At 48.4% G+C, this 24,058-nt stretch overlaps 1 protein-coding gene across 1 annotated transcript in view; it reads right to left on the bottom strand.

Moving 5' to 3' along the window:
• The window catches only part of DNAH7 (dynein axonemal heavy chain 7), a 147,073-nt gene that overhangs the window by 29,256 nt on the left and 93,759 nt on the right, over nt 1–24,058 (bottom strand). Inside the window, exons 44-51 of the mRNA XM_081849027.1 lie at nt 16,493–16,673; nt 12,665–12,850; nt 11,715–11,878; nt 10,718–10,872; nt 9,206–9,396; nt 7,950–8,083; nt 5,729–6,064; nt 1,642–1,768 (exon numbers count right to left, since the gene is read on the bottom strand). Coding sequence (XP_081705153.1) covers nt 1,642–1,768; nt 5,729–6,064; nt 7,950–8,083; nt 9,206–9,396; nt 10,718–10,872; nt 11,715–11,878; nt 12,665–12,850; nt 16,493–16,673 — 1,474 coding nt within the window. The remainder of the gene's footprint in view (nt 1–1,641; nt 1,769–5,728; nt 6,065–7,949; nt 8,084–9,205; nt 9,397–10,717; nt 10,873–11,714; nt 11,879–12,664; nt 12,851–16,492; nt 16,674–24,058) is intronic.

Here is a 24,058-nt window from a genome sequence, read left to right as displayed (position 1 = left end):
CCTTGTTCATGCTTATAAAATAAACTTGATTATTTGTTTTAATGTTAACAACTGTCTGGACTCAGTGTGTACCCGAGGGGAACGGGCTGGTGGCGGCGGGGAAGCGATCATAGTGGTGGCACAGGGATCAATAGACCGTCAAACGTCCGGGGACCCTGTGTGGCCGCCACAGTGGCGTAGCAGCCTTTACTCCTTGACTTCCTCCTGGGCAATGTAGCCAACTGGGTTCGGGAAGGGGAGACAGGAGAGCAAGGGGACAGACAATGGGGATGGCGGCAATGAAATGCATGTTGCCCACAGATCACCCAAAGTTTGGAGCTGACATTTACCAAGTCACCCAGTGCTGTTTTTCTGGGGTGGGGGAACACACCATGAAGTTTGTTTGTTTGTTGTGGGCCCAGTCACAGTGCCCCCGCCCCAGGCAGTGGCTAAAGGTAAGATGTGATTAATAAACTCAAGCAAATGATCTGGATTAGAAATGGCCACAACTTTACTGATTGCAGATATAGGTGGATTTTTGGTTCAGGTATCCATTCCAGCCCCACCAGACAAAAACAGAATTATTTTTTATTTTTTAAAAAGGTAAAGGAACTCAGTTCCCCCAAGTTCCTGCCAAAAAAACCACAGCCTCCCACACATGAATATCTCTGCCATGCTAACTTTGTGGATCAGCTCTGCAATGGCTTGAAAACCTGTGTTATCGACTGAGTTGAATAGGATCCAAAATGCAGCAGTCTGATTGGTCCTAGAACAGTAGGATTCAGAATGCAGCAGTCTGATTGGCCCTAGAACAATAGGATTCAGAATGCAGCAGTCTGACTGGTCCTAGAACAACAGGATCCAGAATGCAGCAGTCTGATTGGTCCACAGGAGCCACCCAATCCAGCTCCAGGTGGAAGTGAATCCGCAACCTGATTGGCCTACAGGTGAATCCCTAAATTAGCCAATCACGTGGGGCCCATTGTGTAAATAATGTATATAATGCAGACATTCTGAGGGAACTTCCATTCCTCCTCACTACTATGAGCTGAATAAAGAGCGTGAAATCCACTCTCGACTCTGAGTATATTTCAACCTGCAATGGCAGGATGGCAGTCATTATCCCGTAAGGCCTCCCCTAGCGTAAGCTACTAGGTTACTGCTTGGCTCTTCCTCCAGCTGTCCCAGAGCCAACTGGGAAAAGCTGCCAAACCCTATACATGTAAACAGCAGGAAAAATGAATGCTATACCAGGAATCAACAAGTACATGACAACAGGGCTATGTACCATATCACAGCCAAAGAACAATTTTAACAGGTATAAAGGTAGAAGGATTACACCCCAGGAGTCCCTGTCCACTTCCTGTTGTCCAGAGGACAAGCTGATCCCAATCCCACCAGCTTCAGGACAGGCCATGCCCCTCAAACATGGGGCCTGGCCCTGGTCTGAACAATTGCATTGAGCTGCCCAACCTCAGTTGTCTGCTTGGTGGCCCACTCGCCTCCAGGCCGCCAGATCTGACCGCATGGTGATGTTGGTAGGACGTTCCCACGAAGGAGAGGAGATGGAACAGAATGGGAGAGGCATCTGTAGACTCGCCAACAGATTAGCAGATTTATATGTGGGGCACCATACAGAGTCATTTGCCTAGAGGCACTAACCAATTTATCATGCTTCAAGAGGTTCACGTTTAGGCAGAAGGAGAAGAGCAGTTTGTCCTTTTCAAAGAGAGAACGGCAGATGTTGACATAGAGGGAGTAAGTGAAATGGTCTTTGAGGATCCTCAGCCTGTAAGAGAGAAAAGAGAAGGTTGGGGAAATAATAATAATAATAATTTATTATTTATACCCCGCCCACTCTGGGCAGCTTCCCAAAAAATATTAAAATACCGCAATACATCAAACACTAAAAGCTTCCCTAAACAGGGCTGCCTTCAGATGTCTTCTAAAAGTCTGGTAGTTGTTGTTCTCTTTGACATCTGGTGGGAGGGCGCCACTACCGAGAAGGCCCTCTGCCTGGTTCCCTGTAACTTGGCTTCTCGCAGTGAGGGAACTGCCAGAAGGCCCTCAGCGCTGGACCTCAGTGTCTGGGCAGAACGATGGAGGTGGAGATGCTCCTTCAGATATACTGGACCGAGGCAGTTTAGGGCTTTAAAGGTCAGCACCAAGACTTTGAATTGTGCTTGGAAACGTACTGGGAGCCAGTGTAGGTCTTTCAAGACCGGTGTTATATGGTCTCCCAGTCACCAGTCTAGCTGCCCCATTCTGGATTAGTTGTAGTTTCCGGGTCACCTTCAAAGGTAGCCCCACGTAGAGCACATTGCAGTAGTCCAAGCGGGAGATAACCAGAGCATGCACCACTCTGGCGAGGCAGTCCGCAGGCAGATAGGGTCTCACTTTACAACCAGCCACTTTACAATCTCACTTTACAACCAGCCACTGAATAAACTCAATTACAAACCACTTAGATTTCAGTTACGGATGTGCTGCTGGTGGATTTTGTAGGGAGCCTGTTTTAGCCTCGCCTCCTGACTAACGCAAAACATAAAAACACGTCAGCCATTTGCAAAGGCTTCACAGAGTGCATTAGCCGTGAAATACAAGTAGCGTTTGGGCCTCTTGCTGACACACAAGGAAATACAGCATAGTAAAAGCTGTATTCTTTACACATCAGAAAGTCACATACATGCCCTTTTGTATCACATCCCATTTTCCCTACTTCACAACTATAAGCTTCCTCTCTTTTTAACCTCTATCCAGCCTGCATAGGGCTGCACACACCCAGCAAATTCTTGCTCCTGCGAGATCCACTGCTTGCGTTATGTTGCTAAGAGCCACAGAGCTTTCTTTATGTAAGACATTTCACAAATAACCCCTGAATCATTGGTATGTGGAGGCAGAGTGAGCATAGTCAACTAGTGTAATCATGTCCTTGTCTGAAGGTTCAGGAAGACTTAAGGTCAGGACTGTAACCCAGAGAGGGCATCAAAGGAGGATTCTGGAACCGAAACTCGATCTTTGAGCTATTCGCAGAATGGTAAGAATTAGAAGGGACTTTGAGAGTCCTCCAGCCCAGCCCCCTGCAATGCAGGAATCTCAACTAAAGCATCTATGACAGATGGCCATCTAGGTAAAGGTAAAGGGACCCCTGACCATTAGGTCCAGTCGTGGCCGACTCTGGGGTTGCGGCGCTCATCTCGCTTTATTGGCCGAGAGAGCCAGCATACAGCTTCTGGGTCATGTGGCCAGCATGACTAAGCCGCTTCTGGTGAAACTAGAGCAGCGCATGGAAATGCTGTTTACCTTCCCGCTGGAGCGGTACCTCTTTATCTACTTGCACTTTGACGTGCTTTCAAACTGCTAGGTTGGCAGGAGCAGGGACCGAGCAACGGGAGCTCACCCCGTCGCGGGGATTCGAACCGCCAGCCTTCTGATCAGCAAGTCCTAGGCTCTGTGGTTTAAACCACAGCGGCACCCGTGTCAGATGGCCATCTAACCTCTGCTTAAAAACCTCCAAGGAAGGAGAGTCCACCACATCCTGAGGGAATCAGTAGCCAACCCAAGACATGGCCATCAGAAGGGGCAAAGGCAGAAGGAGTGTGTTATGGCACACCTAGAAGAACAAGGGTCAATCCTATATTCTTGCCTGAACCCACCTAGCTGCCCACTTCAGTAGACTAGGGACAAAATTACCACAAGGCATATGTCTCCACCCCCATCTCCTTCTCTCTCCATACAGCAGTGGAGCATATGCCCACGCTGCCCAGGGCGGGCGTGCTCCTGAGGGGTGTGGGGCACAGAGGGTGCCTTCCTAGGCGCATGGAGTGGCATGTGCGCCCTGCAGCCAGGGGCGGAGTGAGCCGCCCACCGGGGCAGAGTGAGCTGCCAATGGCGGACATTTGGCGCGCCGCCTACCCACAACTCCCAAGCCTCCCCCAAGCTGACCAAACAAAGGGGAAAGGGGGGAATGCTGCCAGCAAACCGGCACAGCTCCCCCCTTCCCCCGACAGCTCGGGGTAGGCTTGGGAGTCACAGGCAGGTAGGCGGTGCGCCAAATGTCACCCCCCCCCCAGTGAAGACACCCCGGGCTGTCCACCCCCACCACCTCCACCCTTCCTTCGCCCCTACCTCCATAGATGGGTACTGTATTTTTCGCTCTATAAGATGCACTTTTTCCCCTTCAAAAATTAATGGGAAATGTGTGTGCGTCTTATGGAGCGAATGCAGGCTCCTTGGCTTCAGCAATAGCAACTTGAAGCCTCTGAAGCGCAGTGGGAGAGTCCCCCCCCCGTGCTCCGGAGGCTTCGCGTTGCTTTCGCTGAAGCCACCTGAAGCCCCCAGAGCTCCCGCTGTGCTCCGGGGGCTTCAGGCAGCTATCCGCAAGCCTTCGGAGTGCAGCAGGAGTTCCCACTGCACTCCGAAGGCTTGTGGATAGCCGTCTGAAGCCTGGAGAGTGAGAGGGTTGGTGCACACCGATCCCTCTTGCTCTCCAGGCTTCACTTCGCTGGAGAGGCACTGCACAGTTTTCCCTCTCTGCGCAGCACCCCTTCAGCGAAGCGGGAGGAGAAATGGAAGGGGCTCAATTTCTCCTGCCGCTTCGTTGAAGGGGCACTGAGCAGAGAGGGGGAGAATTTTCCCCCCTGTTTTCCCCCTCCTATGGTCCGGAGCGTCCTATGGTCCGGTGCGTCCTATAGAGCAAAAAATACAGTATTTACTGCAATGAGCAGGAGAAGGATGCTATCTCGTATTCTGGAAATAACATGTAGAGCATCGCCAAAAGGGTTGTGCAACCTTCATCTGAAGACGGGTGTGTGCATTCTTCTCCTGTTATTGCATCCTCGGAAATCCCTCTGTGCCTCTGCAAAACAACCCAAGCAGTGTCCCCGATTATGACAAGAGCACCCTTATCTCACTGCCGTCACCAGCAGCACAGCTGGCCCGCCTCAAGTGTCAACAGAGCAAAATGTTAAATGATGGAGCTCCAAATGGCTGGCAAAACAACAGGGCATAAAACAAGCAAAGCACCCAGAAAGCACAACGTGGGGGAAGCTGCAAACTGAAACTTCCGAGCTCTCCTTTATTATTTATCGTTCTCAAGCTATAAATGAATATCACATAAAATCTGACACTGAACTCAATCTGCACAGCGCATTATTTTTTAAATGAGTTTCCCGTGAAGTCAACTTAAATGCAATGTCAAATTAGCTGAAGGTACCAAAATTAGTCAAGCTAGCCTTGCCCAGTTTTCTCAAGCTTTGTTGTTTAAGGCCTGCTTTGACATTTATTCCATATACTGAATTTAATAAAGGGAGAAACCTGCGTGGGGCATTATTCTGTTTTAAAGATTACGAGTTTCCCAGTCACTTCCATATACTTGTTAGCTAGGAAGTACCAGGTAATGTTCTTGCATGGTTCTTAAAGGGGGGGGGGCATCTTAGTTCTTTCAAAACACTGAATATTTTGTCTCCAGTCCTTTGAATTCCCATGAATGTTAGGTTTGTCTACAACAGCTGTTTCCCCCTACAATACAGCAATAAACAAACTTCTAAATCCCACTGATTTCAGTGGCAAAGTTAATTACATGCTTCATTCCCCTGAAATCAATGGGCATGCTTAATTTTGGATTGTATCCTGATTTTTTTCAAGGTGAGATAAGACTTAATTGCCTGCAGCTAATAAGTAATAAGGTTGTGCCAGAGCCTGAATAAACGTGAAAGGTAAAATTAAAGCATACAAGGATTTCACATACCTGTCTTGTAAAATTTCAGACTTCACAGAATTATCTATGGACATGATGAAAAGGTTGATGAACCAGGTTAGGGAATACTGGTACATGGGTTCAATATTGGCAAGATCAGCAATTGAAAAAAATAGAATCGACGAATGAACTGCAATGGGGCGGTAGCCCATTCGAGTGGCATCTATCTTCTTTTCGGTTTCTTCCGCTATAGCTTGCTTCTCTGAAATTTCATTGGCCAAAGCCTTAGAAGAAGACAATATCTTGATAGCAGTTTCGTCCTCTAAAATATTTCCTTCGGAAGATGAAAGAACTTCTAAAATTTTGTCCTCTATTTCTTTCAGCTGTCTGTAATAAAATCCCAAATTATTCTGTTACGAAAGTAACAAATGACCAAGTCCGCGAGTAAAAAAAAAAAAAAAAGGATTAGATGCGATTACGGAAGCAAATAGAGTCGTACCTTGGAAGTCGAACGGAATCCGTTCTGGGAGTTCATTTGACTTCCAAAACGTTCGGAAACCAAAGCGCGGCTTTTGATTGGCTGCAGGAAGCTCCTGCAGCCAATCAGAAGCTGCAGAAGCCCCGTTGGACTTTTGGGTTCCAAAGAACATTCGCAAACCGGAACAATCACTTCCGGGTTTGCGGCGTTCGGGAGCCAAAAGGTTCGACTCGCAAGGCGTTCGGGATCCAAGGTGCAACTGTAACTATATTGATTAAAAAAACCACAGTGGGATAAATTTATAAAATATATGAGTTTTTCTATTGTGAGGGTTTCTAATGAGCTTTCAATACTCACTTAAAATGATCTCAAATGATTTTTGTCTCAGTCTAAGACAATGTTTCCTAAACCTGCGTCTCTAGCTGCTTTTGAACTACACTTCCTATCATCCCTGATCTGTGGTACCGCTAGCTCCCCAATTTTGAAGGAGGGCTCAGAGGTTTTAAATACTGGTCGCCCAACTTTGAGCGTTCTCTTGGCTGCTTGCACCGGATCACCCGCCCAACCCTCCTTGTATTGGGGTGTTGTTCGCTTGACCTTGCTATGCCTGTCATGGGGTCGTCTGCTTTGAGGCAGGGGCCTGGTAGGAATTTGTCCATTTGGCTGATTGGCTGGTGCCATTTGGTTTTGCCTACTGTGTAGCAAATCGTCACAATTTGTAAGGTTGGCGGTTAGGCATTGGTTCAAATTGGTTGGTGGAGGGGTAAGTGCCTACCCCTCCAATGGTGGTGCGGAAAGGGAATTCCGTTAAAGGAATCCAGGGGCTTGCCATTCTTTTCCTCCTTGTCCCTGGCATCGGACTTGGGCCACCAGGAGCTTGAGGGTGAGAAGTGAGGGACTGAGGCCCAGCCTCATTTTCTCCCCAAAATTTGTTTCCCGCACTGGCTTTCGCTGGAATCCGGAAGTCCAGTTCTGTCCCCTGGGCAAGGACAGATAGTCGGAACCAATGCCTAAGCAACCACTCACTTGGGTGTATTTAAATAAAGTTGTGGCCAAAATTGTGCCACAAACCCAAACCAAAATTGATGTGTGATGTGTGAGTTATTGGGGGGTGGCTTGGGGACCTCGACACGCAAGTCTTGTAGCATGAGCGGACCTCATTCTACACGTGCAACAACTTAGCTGAATCCCATCCAATGTCTAGTTTGGCCCACAAATTGCAATAGCCAGCTGCATTTCATAATGAAACCAGTTAAATCTTTTTTTTGGGGGGGGGATGGAAGGCAACTAAAATAGCTTGTCCCAAAACTACCAAAAGATGGATTAAATATATATACATAGCTTAATAATTAGATTGATTAGATTGTTAAAACCCACCAGGTAGTTTACATAAAATGTAAAATATTCTTAAGATCAACAGACTTTTTAAAAAAACAAGGAGACAGAATAAATAAAAAAAAACAGATAAAGTCAACACTGCAAAAAAAAAAAAAGTTTTAATCAATTTACATGTCTGGGTAGACTTGCCTAAACAAAACCATTTTTTTAAGCAGCATCCATTTCATCACAAGATAGTGATGGCACACCCATCTCACAGCCATAAAAAAAGGCCACGTGTCTGCAGTCTTTCTGCAAGAAAGCATCCTTTGCATAAGCCATAGTCTGCAAATAACTTTGGCAACAGCTTTAACTAAGAGCATCCATAATTCGATGCCTTCAAATTCGACATTAGCCCCTTCTCTCCTCTCATCCCTTCTGCTAAAACAAGTTTTCTAGCTAGTAAGATTTCGATACCTTTTGTTTTCAGCTCCTTGCAATATCAGGGCTTGCTTTTCTTCTTCAAGATCAGGTCTCTCCCTTGCGACAACAATCCCGAGAAGCTGGTCTTGCATCCCCTCCGGCGTTATCATGAAGTTTAATAATGTTACCTGTGATTTTAAAAAAAAGAATTAAAAACCAAATCGAAACAGGGCTAGGTAAACCGTACGCCAATGCTAATCTAAAGCCCCTGAAATGTAGGCTGTGTGCAAACCATAAATTTAATACACATTTAAAGCACACACACCAAAAGAATCCCAGAAACCAGAGTTCACCCTTCACAGCACTATAATCACCCTTAGCAACTACAGTTTCCAATATTCTTCCAGGGGTGTGTGCTTTAAATACATGGTGTATAAGCAGTGAAACACCTTCTACAGGGAGCATTTGCCAGTTTTCACTGAGTGAAAGCAGTAAAAAGACTGTTATTTTTGCTCCAAGGATTAAGACCAGCCTCTCACAACCTTGAGTCCACAGATGTTCTTGAACTACAACTCCCATCATCCTTGACCACAGGCCATGGTGGCTGGCAATCAGGGCACTGACTTGGGCCCCGGGATATGGGTGCCCAGGTTATGGGAGCCACCGGAAGTCAGGTTCTGATGTCTCGCAAGGCACCAGAAGTTGCGTCAGGGGCCCTGCAGTGTGGGTTCTGAATACCCACAATTATTTTGTGGGTGCTCGGGCCTGCAGGGTTCCCTATAGGTGGCGCCCCTACTATTAATGATGAGAGTTGTAGGCCAACAATATCTGGGGACCCAAGGTTGAGAAAGGCTGGATTAGACGATGTGTGCTATTTTCATATATGGGCTAAAGTGAATAATAATAATAATAATAATGCTATAAAAATTTAAAGGTAAAAGCAGGTGATCATACTAGCATATGCAATCGCGAGGGAGAGCATTGTGGAAAAGATTACAGTGGTACCTCTGGTTGCGAACAGGATCCGTTCCAGAGCCCCGTTCGCAACCCGCATCTGCGTGGGTCATGATTCGCCGCTTCTGCGCATGCACGTGACATCATTTTGCGCATCTGCGCATGCACGGGCGGTGAAACCCGGAAGTAACCCTTTTCGGTACTTCCAGGTCACCGCGGGACGCAACCTGAAAATGCACAAGCGGAAGCAAACGTAACAAGAGGTATGACTGCAATCCTATTATTGCAAACGATATGAGCAATCTGATTATTAAAGCGAAAGCAAAGAGCTCTATGTTCCTGTGCAAACCACTCACCTTGACAGATGTTTCCGGGAGGTAGTGGGGGTTTCTCAGCTTGGTTGTAATATAAAAGCGAAAGTCGGGAGCGTATTCAATGGTGGAATCGCCCAAACGGATACAGATGCTGCCGGCCTGCTTGAAGGTCTGCTTCAGCAGAAGTGGCTCAAGAATAGGGTCCAGTTCTTCAGCAACGTTTTCCAGCAGCACTTCGGTTACAACCAGAAAAAAAGATTTGGTTAATAAACCATTAACTCCCTGGCTTACAATTTGCTAGGAGCAGCAACAAAAGGCGGAGGGGAAATAATGTTCTGGCTGAAGCCTGGGATAGCTTGAGAGCATGAGACTCGCAATCTCAGCGTTGCAGGTTCGAGACCCATGTTGGGCAAAAGATTCCTGCATTGCAAGGGGTTGAGCTAAATGACCCTTGTGGTCCATTCCAATGCTAAAATCTTATGATTCGGAAGGAAGGAAGGAAGGAAGGAAGGCAATAATGCAATGGATGGATGGATGTGTATGTAGATGTGTATGCCTGTGGTTGGTGGTTAGGTGTGTTAGCTGTGGACCTATTTGCTACTGGCATGCTGCTCCCATAACATGAATGTAATTTCTTTGTTCTTTTGTTTGATTTTGCATGGTTATGGATTTATTTATTTTGCCCCACCCGCCATTGGAATGTGGCCTCTGGGAAGGCTGGCAGCATTCAAATCTGGCCCTTGGGGCTGAAAGTGGTTACTGCATAAAGGTTATTTTTGTACGCTACCACTGCGGCCCGTGTTTTGTTAGCCCCAAAATGGAAGACGAGTGAGGTCCCAACCAAAGAAGAATGGCAGCTTAAGTTGACAGAATATGCACAACTCTCTATAGAATAAGAGAACAAGAAGAATATACGTTTAAAGAAGATTGGAAAATGTTTATTGAATATAAATGTTTGGGAAATAATTGTGTATTGCTGAAAATGCTGGCAACATTAAGATAAATTCAACAGTGTAAACAAGTTTTGATGGATGCAAGAATGGGATACTGAATGGTATATTTTGTAAAATATGCAGGGATTTATGATATGTAAAATGAACCATGGAAAGAGAAGAAGGGAAGTCATTGATATCTTAAGGATGTAAAACAAGTATTTCAAATTGTAAAGCAGAAAACTCAATAAAAATTATATACAAAGAGAGAAAGAGAGAGTGGTTCCTCAGTCCTGAACTAGACAAGACTAGGCAAAGCTTGTATTTTGAATACCAGGGCAGGGACTAGCAATTTGATCAGTAGCTCGATAGCATATATTTCTTGTCAAATCAGATCGAGACCAAAGCAGTATAAAGAGGACTGTCACATGCCCCGAACGAAACGAAAAACAAGGATTATAAATTAATTTTCAAATGCAATAAAAGTTCCACTGGTCTGGTGGTACTGCAACCAGAATTTGGTCAACTATAAAAGCAACCCGCAGTTCTGCTTTTACAATTAATCATCCTGCACTCTCCAAGTTTGTTAGCAGTCTCTGCTTTTCAGGGCCCGGTCGCTTACCAGGTGTGCCAAACTGGACGCAGTTTTCTAGCGTTCTCACAAATTCCGTGTCGCTGAGTTTGATGACGTGCAAGCTGTTTGCCTTTTCCATGTGTTTCACCCACTTGTTGGCTTGGCCCTGAGGATCAATCATGAGAGGCCATCTTCTCGCGTTTCTGGAGAGAAAGACATGGGAGAGCACAAAACCTTGCGAACGAGGTTTCACCTTGTCTTCTGTGCAGTGCAACCCTTATGCATGTTTACTGGGAAGTAAAAACGAATGAACCAACCAGAGATGCCTTAGGAAAATGATCCTAACCCCTTACCAAGTCGGTAGGCTTGTTGCCCAACAGCAGCATAACTAGATTTGATGGGGCAAGGGTTAATAGTAATATATATATTACTATAGTGGTACCCTGGTTCTCAAATTTAATCCGTTCCGGAAGTCCGTTCCAAAACCAAAGCGTTCCAAAACCAAGGCGGGCTTTCCCATAGAAAGTAATGCAAAATGGATTGATCCGTTCCAGAACTTTTAAAAACAACCCCTAAAACAGCACTTTAACATGGATTTTACTATCTAACGAGACCATTGATCCATAAAATGAAAGCAATAAACAATGTACGGCAGTCACACAATCTATCAATCAGTAGCTGAAGTGGGTTCCACACAGTCACCAAAACAAAACAAACCCACAAAAACAAAAACGCAAAATAAATAGCAAAAACAAACAGACCTCAGCGTAACATTCAAAACACAAGCGTGGCACTCAAATCAGAAGCGTAACACTCAAAATGGAGCACGTTCGGCTTCCGAAAAAAGTTTGCAAACCGGAACACTTACTTCTGGGTTTGCGGTGTTTGGGTTCCAAGTTGTTTGAATACCAAGGCGTTTGAGAACCAAGGTACTACTGCATTCCTTCCAGCAGTGGCTGAGATTAATTTTTTTTTTTTTTTTAAAAAGCTTTTTAAAAAAACCTATTGAGATTAATGATGTCTGTCTGAAACATCTGCTACTTACGAGATAATAATGCCATTGTCAATGGAAAATGTGTCAGAAGGCAGCCCGGCAATGTTCCAGGCTCGGATTTTAACCGGGTCTCCTAAAGTTGTCGTTAGAGAAAAGTCATCTGAGCAAGGGATGCCTCTTGCCTTCAATGTCAATATCCAGTCCCGTGCTTGGTTCTGCAAGGGAAGGGCGCCAAGTGTTAGCCAAAGTCACCTTCGGCCGCTGCTAGATCTGCATGAGAAGCAATGCCAGTCTCATGGCAGTCCAAAGCGTTAGAGCTCACTGCCAAAGTCTTGTCGCCTTTGGTGACTGCAAGGGCAAGTCTGTGTGTTCCTCCTTACAATTCTAAACAGTATGCTTGCCACCAGTTATTACGGGGACAATACAGAAATCCAAGAGCTACTTCAAAGTAGAGCTCTCACCCAGTTAGAAGAAATCTTAGTCAATTAATCATGGGCGTTTCAGGCAATCAGTTGATTAATAAATAATCCATTAAATCCGCACATATCTGCATATAAGGAAGAAAACCTTAACTTTCAACTAGAAGTGAAAATGATCACATAAGGAAGTGTGGCCATTTAAACTGCTAGCATGAAGTTGGAGTCCCATCAAAGAAAAGGACAGAAGTATCTAGCCTCTGCTCAATTATTTCCCCCATTCTCTGACTTCATCTATTCTAACCTGTCGGAACCAAACCTGAAAGTCTCATTAGTGTCTCATTCATTTGCGAGAGCAAAGAGGAGCCACCCATTTTGCTGATGATCCTGCTGTGGAAAAAGTCCCAGAGTTGTGTTCCCCTGTGTTCCTTCTCTTACAGAAAACACCAAGTTTTATTTTAATCTCTTTATTTCTGTTCCAGATTCAGTTAAACGTCTGGCCAAGCTGGGGGAAACCAGCTGCTTATTTGGTATAGAAACATTTCAATCACACAAAAAAATGTCATTTATTCCTTCATTCCTTACCTGACGGTAGCTGGATGTGAAGGCTCCCAGATAAGCCACAATGCCTGATGAGATGAGGATATCGCCTGTCAAATTGATATACTGCTTTCCGAGTTCCAAAGCTGTCTGGCTCCAGCGGGTTTTCTCACCTCCAAGGCCACCAAGTAATTTTTCTGCTCGGTCCAGCTTTTTGCTGCACAGGTCAACCTTAAAATCAAAACATAATCTTTAGGCAAAATACTTTGCAGCTATTGTTACCGCAGATTTTGCTTTTAATGCTTCTGAGAGCAAGCACAGATGCATCGATTTTGCCAGGCTATATTATTATTTCTCAATAAAATAAATGGCCTTTGGATTTGAAGTTGCAATGCCTTAAGGGGGGGAAGCGGGGAAGAAAACGTGTGTGACAGATTGTCATGGCTGAATTCAGCAAGGTCTATGGCATTTCCATTCTTCTTTCCTTCAAATAAATTATTGCCTTCCGCCTGAAATGTGAAATTGATAATGGATTTATATGCAATACAGAAAACAGTAGCATCTGAAAAAGCAATGCATAGCTCACGAAAGCATTGTGCTGACTTATGAAGGTCACTTTCATATGAATGCGAGCCATGAGCTGAATTTTCTATCGGCTTCTCAAATATGTCTGCTGATATTGGAGATTTTGGAAACGCCGCACAGGGCTGCAAATTCACACAGGAACCAACACTGTCTGCTGGCTGTGAATCTATGCTGCAAACATTCTTGCCTAATGAGAATGGGAGGAAGAAAAGGAATCTGGGAGAGACCTGGACCTAGGGACTCCTCCTCCTCCCTTGTTTCTTCTTTTAAACTCCCTAGATTTGGTAGGAAAAATTCAGGCATACAGGCAGAAGCTGTACCTCTGCCAGACTAAAGTCCAACACACAAAGAAGTCGTAGTTGCATGCTACAAAGAGAGACTCCCTTGGGTTCATTTTCTCTTCACCTTTATTCCATTTCCAAGCACAATTCAAAGCGTTGGTGCTAACCTTGAAAGCCGTAAACGACCTTGACCCAGAAGGAGCATCTCCACCACCATCGTTCAGCCCAGACACTGAGGTCCAGCTCCGAGGGCCTTCTGGCGGTTCCCTCCCTGCAAGAAGCCAAGTTACAGGGAACCAGGCAGAGGGCCTTCTTGGTAGTGGCACCTGCCCTGTGGAACGCCCTCCCATCAGATGTCAAGGAAATAAACAACTATCTGGCTTTTAGAAGGCAGGGAAGTTTTTAATATTTGATGCTTTATCGTGTTTTTAATATTCTGTTGGAAGCTGCCCAGAGTGGCTGGGGAAACCCAGCTGGATGGGTGGGGTATAAAAAATAAATTATTATTATTATTATTATTATTATTATTATTATTATTATTATTATTATTCAGATGCTTCCATGTTCCAGCAAAAGGCATATCTCTGCATTGCAGGGGGTTCCAACCAAACAATTATTTGATTCTGTGTTCCACACCATAAACCTGCGTCTTCCTGCTTTGCCTTATGTTCCTGGGTGACAAGGGCCTTACTAGACAGATCAGACCAAGGGTCAATCTAATCCAGACCATAAATTCAAAGCACTAGGATACTACTGCAACAATCATGGCTTCGCCTAAAAAATCCTAGCAGCTGTAGTTTGTTCAGGGTGCTGAGAGTTGCCAAGAGACCTCTATTCATCTCACAGAGTTCCCTGGGAGGGTCAGACTGTCAGCCAGCACTATAGGAGCGAGGATGGAAAGGGATGGAAAACGAAGACCAACAGCAAGAGGAAAGAGGCAGGAACAGAAGAGCGAAGTGCGGAAAGGTGGAAGCCAGTGTGACTGTGGGAGAGGAGGAGAATGCTGGTAAGGGAGAAAAGGAACCAGAAATTGGAGGAGAGAGAGAGAGAGAGAGAGAGAGAGAGAGAGAGAGAGAGAGAGAAGAAAGAGGGCAAATGGAGGAGGATCAGAAAGGGAGCAAAACGCCTTACCAAGGACCCCTTTGGGGAAGCATGCCTAATGCTGGCAGGCTCTATGGATCCCTTCTCCTCGGGTGTTCGGGGGGATCAGATAGACCTGTGTAGGAGCTATCCATTGCACACAGACCCTCTCTGACAAAAGACCGAGTTCACATACGGCTTGGAACTGACATCACTGTTACCTAGCATGGCAGCAAATCCAGAGATCTAGGGAGCTCATTAAAGCCCGTGGCCTGAATTTGTCTTCTCTTTAAAGGTAAAGGTAAAGGGACCCCTGACTATTAGGTCCAGTCGTGGCTGACTCTGGGGTTGCGGCGCTCATCTCGCTTTACTGGCCGAGTGAGTCGGCGTACAGCTTCCGGGTCATGTGGCCAGCATGACTAAGCCACTTCTGGCAAACCAGAGCAGTGCACGGAAATGCTGTTTACCTTCCCGCCAGAGTGGTACCTATTTATCTACTTGCACTTTAATGTGCTTTCGAACTGCTAGGTTGGCAGGAGCAGGGACTGAGCAAAGGATGCTCACCCCATTGCGTGGTTTCGAACCGCCGACCTTCTGATCGGCAAGCCCTAGGCTCTGTGGTTTAGACCACAGCGTAGCATTAACTCAAAGGCAATACTCACCGGCCAACAGGCACGGCATAAGGCGGTTCAGAAACTTCAGGTAGTACAGAATTCAGCGGCCAGGTTGCTTACCAGAACAAGGCAGTTTGAGCATTTTACACCGATCCTGGTCTGACTGCACTGGCTACCAATTAGTTTCCGGGCCCAATTCAAAGTGCTGGTTTTGACCTATGTAGCCTTAAATGGCACAGGAGCACAATGCCTCAAGGACCGCCTCTTTCCATACGAACCTATCCGGACCCTGAGATCACCTTCTGAGGCCCTCCTTCGTGTGCCTCCTCCTCAAGAGGTCCGGAGGGTGGCAATATGAGAACGGGGCCTTCTCTGCAGTGGCTCCCCATCTGTGGAATGCTCTCCCCAGGGAAGTTTGCCTGGCACCTTCATTATACAACTTTGGGCACCAGGCAAAAATGTTCCTTTTTAACCAGGCCTTTGGTTGATCTTATTGACATCCAGCACCCTTTTAGAATGTGGCTTTTGGGGGCGGGGTGAGGTATTGGGCTACTGCTTTTGGTTTGATTTTATATATTGTGTTCTTGCTGTGAACCGCCCTGAAACCTCCGGGTATAGGGCAGTGTATAAGTTGGATAAATAAATAAATAAATAAATAAATAAATAAATAAATAAATAATCCCAGCACGGAGTCTTCCATAAACCAGGCATCCCCAAACTCGGGCCTCCAGCTGTTTTGGGACTACAATTCCCATCATCCATGACCACTGGTCCTGTTAGCTAGGGATGATGGGAGTTGTAGTCCCAAAACAGCTGGAGGGCCGAGTTTGGGGATGCCTGCATAAAGTGTCTCTTGATGCAACTGACTCTGGAGGCTGCCAGGAAGAAGAGTTTGAAGAAGAAGAGTTTGGATTTGATATCCCGCTTTATCACTACTCGAAGGAGTCTCAAAGCGGCTAACATTCTCCTTTCCCTTCCACCCCCACAACAAACACTCTGTGAGGTGAGTGGGGCTGAGAGACTTCAGAGAAGTGTGACTAGCCCAAGGTCACCCGGCAGCTGCATGTGGAGGAGCCGGGAATCGAACCTGGTTCACCAGATTATGAGTCCACCACTCTTAACCACTACACCACACCGGCTCCTGAAGATGGCAAAAGGAAAACCGTCCTCCGCCAGAGCTTCTCAGGATCAAAGTCTTTGAATTTTTAAATGGTGCATCTGATTGTTGGCTGCCTGACAGCCCTGCTGAAGGTCAGGACAGAGACACCCTAAATAAATAACACGAACCTACGAGCCAACTCCATGTTACTTACCTGGTTCTCTAGGTCTGCTTTCTCCTGCTTCTTTTGTTCCAGTGTCTTTTGAAGTTTTGCAAGTTTGTCTTGAACTTCCTTCAGGGCTGCTTGTTTCTTTCTCAAACCATCCATAGCAATCTTCAGTTCCCCTTCAGCTGCACTCAGCTTTATCTTCTTAGGGGCAACGACTTTGGCCACTCTGATGAAATGGTAACATGTCACAGAGACTGTTTTTACGCATCCACATGCAAACAAAATACAATTTATGTCCCACTTCTGCATCAAGACTCCCCCCGCCCCCCCACCACACACAGAGCCACACGCATGGCAATTTCTGAGGTATTAGTTTTTGTACTTCCTTATCCCTAAAACACATGTTTTTGTATGCACTCAAACTTTAAAATACTATTTAATGCATTTTATACCACAAAATATGCAGAAGTGCAAAAACAGAAAAGTAACTGTGTTGTAATCTACGTATTAGCCTGAAAAGCATATATTAGGTTGGCTTACTAAAAGATGCTGACTGAACAAAATCCTTAAGCATCCCAACTAATTTCTGAGACTGTCTGTTCCACTGTCCAGCAGCTATATTATTATTAATTAAATTTGTGTACCACCTGTTATGTAGTGAAGTTTCACCCTGGGCCAGCAGGGGGATACTGTATATAGTTTTCACTCAGGTCTGTAGATAGTTTTCCCTCAGGTCCGCGTCAGTTATTTTAGGCGGGAACTCTGGGCTGTTGTTGTTACAATGTTGACAGCCGGCTGCCTACTAAAGCAGGCCGGCTGAGCTGTTTGCAGTCAGTTCTATTCCAGCTTACGAAATAAAGAGCTAGTTGGAGAAATCGCTGTGTCATCGGCTATGTCAACCCACAACTTAACACTGGCGACGAAGGTGGGATGGATGGACATCAGAGCACAGCCAGATGCGGCCAGCCTCTGAACTGAGCTGAATCACTGAGCTGAATCACAGAGCGAAATCACTGAGCGAAATCACTGGACAGAACCAATTCAGAGCTGACTGTTCTGGCTAGAGCACTGTGTTCCATCCATCGCCCTTCACGCCGGCATCGGAATCATGGCTTTACTTGTGCCTCTACCGCCGTTTGCGCCAGCCTCTGAATCATGGGATTCCTACCTCGCTCGGTTCGACTGCTACCTCCAAGCCAACGAGCTGACAGCAGTATCAAAGGATCGTAAGCGGGGCCTATTCCTCAGCCTCTGTGGGCCTGAGGTGTTTGAGACGGCCCGAGCATTGGTTGCGCCCGAAGCAGTCCAGGCAACACCATGGGACACGATCCAAGAGAAGCTCTGCAACCACTACGCACCAAAGCCGTCCAAGATTGCTGCCCGCCATGCGTTCTACCACCGGAACCAGGCAGAGGGGGAGTCAATCAACAACTACACCACCGCCCTGCGACAGGCTGCAATGCACTGTGAGTTCCGAGACTTAGACGATGCCCTGATGGATTGAATCGTCTGCGGGGTCCAGGACATCCATCTGCAACGGCGTCTCCTCGCCAAGCCAGACCTCACGCTGCAGAAAGCCATTGAGGAGGCTGTGGCCTCAGAAGCTGCTGAACGCTCCGCCCAGGAGATCCGCAAGTGCAGCAGCCCGCGTCTTGCTAGGGAGCCAGTTCCGGTGCATCATGAAGAGGCCAGCAGTGATGAGGCATCCTCAAGTGAAGGCGATGACGTGCACCAGACAAAGCGGGAGCACAGGAAGTTCCAACAGAAGTCCAAGGGCCAACCGGAATGTGCCGGCTGCGGAGGCAACCATTCCCGTGCCAAGTGTCGATTCAGAGACGCCATCTGTAGGAAGTGTTCCAGAAGGGGCCACATCGCTAAGGTCTGCCGATCGGCTCCGTCTGACACCCCCCCTTCATCGACTCGCAAGTCCAAGCCTTCACTCCAGTCTGCCAAGGAAAGTTGTTTGGCTCTCACCAACTGCCGCTGCCCGTCTGGAACCACGATTGGCCAAACCGACTCGCCTACGCGACGCAAGCTGAACGTCACGGTGCTCATTGAAGGAGCTCCATGTGACATGGAGATCGACACCGGGTCTGCCCTGTCCATCGTGTCGTGGAGCACCATCAAAAGACTGGTACCCAGAGTGTCCAAAAGGCAACTCGACTCTCACCGCGTACACCTGAGAGACTACCAGGGAAACGACATTCCCGTGGTAGGCGTTGGCCGGTTCCGGATTGCCTTCAAGGATTTTTCGGGCCTGCTCCGGTTGGTGGTGGTCGAAGGTCAGCGGCCAAGCCTCCTAGGGCTAGACTGGTTTGATGCCCTCGGCCTGGAAGTCACCGGCATCAACTGCATCTCTAACGCAGAGACTGAGGGTCTGGTCAAAGACTTTGCCGAGGTTTTTGACGGCACCTTGGGGCAATATACAGGTACGCCCATCTCCTTTAGCCTTGATCCACAAGTCGCCCCCATCAAGCTAAAGCCACGCCGGGTTCCCTTTGCTCTCAAGGCTAAGGTGGACGAACAACTGGACAAACTGATCGCCCAAGGAGTTTTGGAGCCGGTTGACCACGCCAAGTGGGAAACCCCCATCGTCACGCCTGTCAAGCCAGATGGGTCGGTGAGAATCTGCGCTGACTACAAGTGCACGATCAACAAGGCACTTCAGCAGCACGCTTATCCGGTTCCTGTTGTCCAACACCTGCTGCACTCCCTGGGTGAGGGTAAGGTCTTCGCTAAGCTGGACCTTGCCCAAGCCTATCAACAACTGCCAGTCGATGATGCCACTGCTGAAGCCCAGATGATCGTCACCCACCGGGGGGCATTCCGTTGCCGCCGGTTGCAGTTCGGGGTGAGTGTGGCTCCTGGCATCTTCCAAAGCCTTATGGAGCGTCTCCTGCAAGGGCTTCCGGGTGTGGTACCATATTTTGATGACGTCTTGGTGTCTGCAGACTCACACCAGCAGCTGTTCGAGCGCCTCAGTGCCGTGCTGACCAGATTCCAAGAGGCCGGGCTCAAGGTAAAGAGGGAGAAGTGCCAGATCGCCGTTCCACAGGTAGAGTTCCTGGGCTATCTTATCGATGCCTCCGGCCTTCACCCGACCACATCCAAGATCCGCGCTATCCAGCAGGCCCCCACCCCAAAGAACAAGACGGAGTTGCAGGCATTCCTGGGGCTGCTGAACTTTTATAACATGTTCCTGCCCCACAAAGCCACAGTGGCTGAGCCTCTTCACCGACTCCTTAGTACAAAGACGCCTTGGGCCTGGGGTCATCGGGAGACGGCGGCCTTCAACGCGGTTAAGGCTCTCCTTTCATCAGACAGTGTGCTGGTACAGTACAGTGAATCCAGGCCGCTGGTCCTTGCCTGCGACGCCTCACCTTTTGGCATCGGTGCTGTCCTTAGTCACCGTTTTCCAGATGGAAGAGAAGCACCACTCGCCTACTTTTCCAGGACACTATCTCTGACGGAACGGAATTACAGCCAGCTCGACAAGGAGGCATTGGCACTTGTGGCTGGAGTGAAGAGGTTCCATGAATACCTCTATGGCAGGACTTTTGACCTCATCACTGACCACAAGCCACTCCTGGGCCTCCTCGCCAGTGATCGTCCAACTCCACCGGTCCTCTCGCCACGCATGCTGCGATGGACTGTTTTCCTGGCTGCCTACCACTACCGGCTCATCCATCGCCCGGGGAAATCGATGGGCCATGCCGACGCCCTCAGCCGTTGCCCTCTTCCAGCATTTGTGGAAGACCCGGCTCCAGCTTCATCGCTCCTTCTGATTGAGGATCTTCCGGCAGCGCCTGTATCAGCTGCCACTGTGGCCTCCGCGTCTGCCCAGGATCGCACCATCAGCCGGGTGCTCAACTGGGTGTGGAGGGGGTGGCCACAAGGGCCTTTTGCATCGGAGTTCCAGCCCTTCGCAACCAGACAACATGAACTCTCAGCTCATCGCGGCTGTCTGCTGTGGGGAGACCGCGTCGTGATTCCCCAGGGACTCCGTCAGTGCGTCCTGGAGGCTCTGCACGTTGGCCACCCGGGAATTGTCAAAATGAAGGCGTTGGCTCGGTGTTACGTCTGGTGGCCTAATATGGACGATGCCATCACTGCCTGGGTGTCCGCCTGTCAAGCGTGCCAAGAGTCGAGGCCTGCACCACCGGCAGCTAAGGGACACACCTGGGAGACGCCAAAGACACCCTGGTTGAGGGTGCACATTGATCTGGCTGGCCCCTTTCACGGCCGGACCTTTATGGTAGTGGTGGACGCCTATTCCAAATGGCTGGAGGTCGCCCTGATGCCCTCCACCACTACCGAAGCTGTCATCCGGGTGCTGCGAGGCCTGTTTGCAACGCATGGGTGTCCTGATGTCCTTGTCTCTGACAACGGACCACAGTTCACGTCAGGCACGTTTGAGCGGTATCTTTTGGGACTGGGCATCCGCCATGCCCTAACGGCACCCTTTCATCCATCCAGCAACGGGCAAGCGGAAAGAATGGTGCGCTCGGCAAAAGAGGCACTGGCGCGCCTGGACCGGGGAGACTGGCATGAGCGGGTCGCCGAATACTTGTTCGTGCAACACATCACCCCTCATGCGGCCACAGGGAGGAGTCCTGCTGAACTGCTTATGGGCCGCCGCCTCAGGTCACCGCTCGACCGGCTACACCCGGACTTTGCCGTGGCTGAACCCCCAGGCTGTGCCAACGCGCCACGGTCATTTGTCCCAGGAAACCAGGTCTTTGCCCGGAACTATGTGGGGGACATTCCTTGGGTGCCAGCCACAGTAGTGGGAGTCACTGGACCTCGCTCGTACCAGGTGGCACTCGAAGACGGACGCTTGTGGCGACGGCACATAGACCAGCTTAGGCGCAGGGTTGGGGACTTGGACACTACCGAGGTGCCCCCAACTGCGCTTGCGGCTCCAGAAGAGACACGTACAGATGGCGAGGCCCCACCTACACCTCCCTCGCAAACTGCCAGCGTGGAGCCGAACCAAGCCGCTTCAGAGGGTCTGCCAGACTTACCACAGACTCAGACCACTCCACTTGCGGAGGCTCCACCCACAGCAGCGGATCCAGGGGATTTGGTTCCAACGCCACCTAGGGTCGCACCACAGCCTCAGCAAGAACTGTGTGGCCCTCCGGACTTGGCTACCAGTCCCCGGCGGTCTGGCAGAGTTCCCAAGCGCCCAACTTATTTAAAGGACTATGTTGTTGGACATGTATCACTGTTGGTCTAAGTATGGGAAATGTAACCGATATGCTTTTGTGCCTAATTGAACCATTACGCGTAGTGCTGTATATAAGGAAACCATTACGATTGTAACTAACGCCTTATCTCGGTGGGGAGGGGTGTTATGTAGTGAAGTTTCACCCTGGGCCAGCATGGGGATACTGTATATAGTTTTCACTCAGGTCTGTAGATAGTTTTCCCTCAGGTCCGCGTCAGTTATTTTAGGCGGGAACTCTGGGCTGTTGTTGTTACAATGTTGACAGCCGGCTGCCTATAAAAGCAGGCCGGCTGAGCTGTTTGCAGTCAGTTCTATTCCAGCTTACGAAATAAAGAGCTAGTTGGAGAAATCGCTGTGTCATCGGCTATGTCAACCCACAACTTAACACCACCCTATACCAGCAAGTCTCAGGGAGGTTCACAACATAAAACCACAATAAAAGATAAAGGTGCCCTGACCATTAAGCCCAGTCGCGGACAACTCTGGGGTTGCGGCGCTCATCTTGCTTTACTGGCCAAGGGAGCCGGCGTTTGTCCGCAGACAGCTTCCGGGTCATGTGGCCAGCATGACTAAGCCGCTTCTGGTGAACCAGAGCAGCGCACGGAAACGCTGTTTACCTTCCCGCTGGAGTGGTACCTATTTATATACTTGCACTTTGATGTGCTTTCGAACTGCTAGGTGGGCAGGAGCTGGGACTGAGCAACAGGAGCTCACCCCGTCGCGGGGATTCAAACCGCCGACCTTCCGATCAGCAAGCCCTATCTATATAAAACCACAATATAAAATATAAAAAATATAAAAAAGCACAATATAAAAACACAAAATACAGAATAAAAATAGAAAACATGAACAACCCAATATCCACCACCCCTTGCTCCCCAACACACTTTAAAAGGGCATTGGGTGTCAATCAGCCAATTCGTAATGTTGTTTAGTAAGGTCAAAAGTATATTGTTGCTGTTTGCTCACAAGCAAGGCTGCCCTATCTCTCTCTTGCTAGGTGTTTGCACATAAAGAATGCTGATAGTCAGCTGGCGTCCCTGGAGCCAGGAGTGTAGATCATCACATCTACACTCCTACATTGGCTCCCAGTACGTTTCCGAGCACAACTCAAAGTGTTGGTGCTGACCTTTAAAGCCCTAAATGGCCTCGGTCCAGTATATCTGAAGGAGCGTCTCCACCCCCATCGTTCTGCCCAGACGCTGAGGTCCAGCGCTGAGGGCCTTCTGGCGGTTCCCTCATTGCGAGAAGCAAAGCTACAGGGAACCAGGCAGAGGGCCTTCTCAGTAGTGGCACTCGCCCTGTGGCAGATAGGTAGCCGTGTTGGTCTGCCATAGTCAAAACAAAACAAATTCCTTCCAGTAGCACCTTAAAGACCAACTAAGTCAGTTCTTGGTATGAGCTTTCGTGTGCATGCACACTTCTTCAGATACACTTCTTCGCCCTGTGGAACGCCCTTCCAGCAGATGTCAAAGCGATAAACAACTACCTGACATTCAGAAGACATCTTAAGGCAGCCCTGTTCAGGGAAGTTTTTAACGTGTGATATTTTACTGTATTTTTGGTTTCTATGGAAGCCGCCCAGAGTGGCTGGGGAGGCCCAGCCAGATGGGCGGGGTACAAATAAATTGTTGTTGTTGTTGTTGTTGTTGTTGTTGTTGTTGTTGTTGTTGTTATTATTATTATTATTATTATTACTGGGCAAAAGCAGATGGATGCTCAGACTACTTCTATGTCTTCAAGTGTGTCTGGCACCTCTGAACGGGGGACCCTCAGACTTCCTGTGTGAGGTTGGTGGAGAAGGCCCAATCACACAGGATTCCTGATTCAGGGGGAGCTTGTAAGCACTGCTGAATGCAGTGAAGTCATGAGGGGAGGGGTGGTGCATGCAGGCCTGCCTACAGATGATGATGATGATGATGATGATGATGATGATTATGCGCCAGGGCGCCAAGTTCTGGAGGGCACCAGGGAAGAGGCGGAGGCTGATACCTCCCGGAATCAGCTCACTGCCCTCGCCCGCCTCTGACATGCTGAAGCAGCGCCGCGCCCAGAACCTCTGCCTGCCGTGGCCACCACTGCACAGGCCCAGGGAAGAGGCAGAGGCTGGGCACAGCGCCCCCCAGCATCAGCTCACTGCCCTCGCCCACCTCACCAAAGCGCCTGGAGCCTCTGCCTCTTCCCTGCTGGAGGAGCCGCCCTCCAGCCGCTGCCCGCCTCCTCCAGCCCCGCAAAGCTGCCAGCAGCGCCGTAAAAAGGTCAGCAGCTCTGGGAAATGGGAGGGGGGGCCAGAGGGATCTTTGCACCACGGCGCCAGATATTATAATAATAATAATAATAATAATAATAATAATAATAATAATAATATAGTCATACCTCTG

Source organism: Podarcis erhardii (assembly GCF_964252035.2).
Source record: "Podarcis erhardii genome assembly, chromosome: 1".
NCBI classification, from domain to species: domain Eukaryota; kingdom Metazoa; phylum Chordata; class Lepidosauria; order Squamata; family Lacertidae; genus Podarcis; species Podarcis erhardii.
The sequence above is the reverse complement of the archived record's forward strand: the minus strand, read 5'-3'. Positions and strand labels throughout refer to the sequence as shown.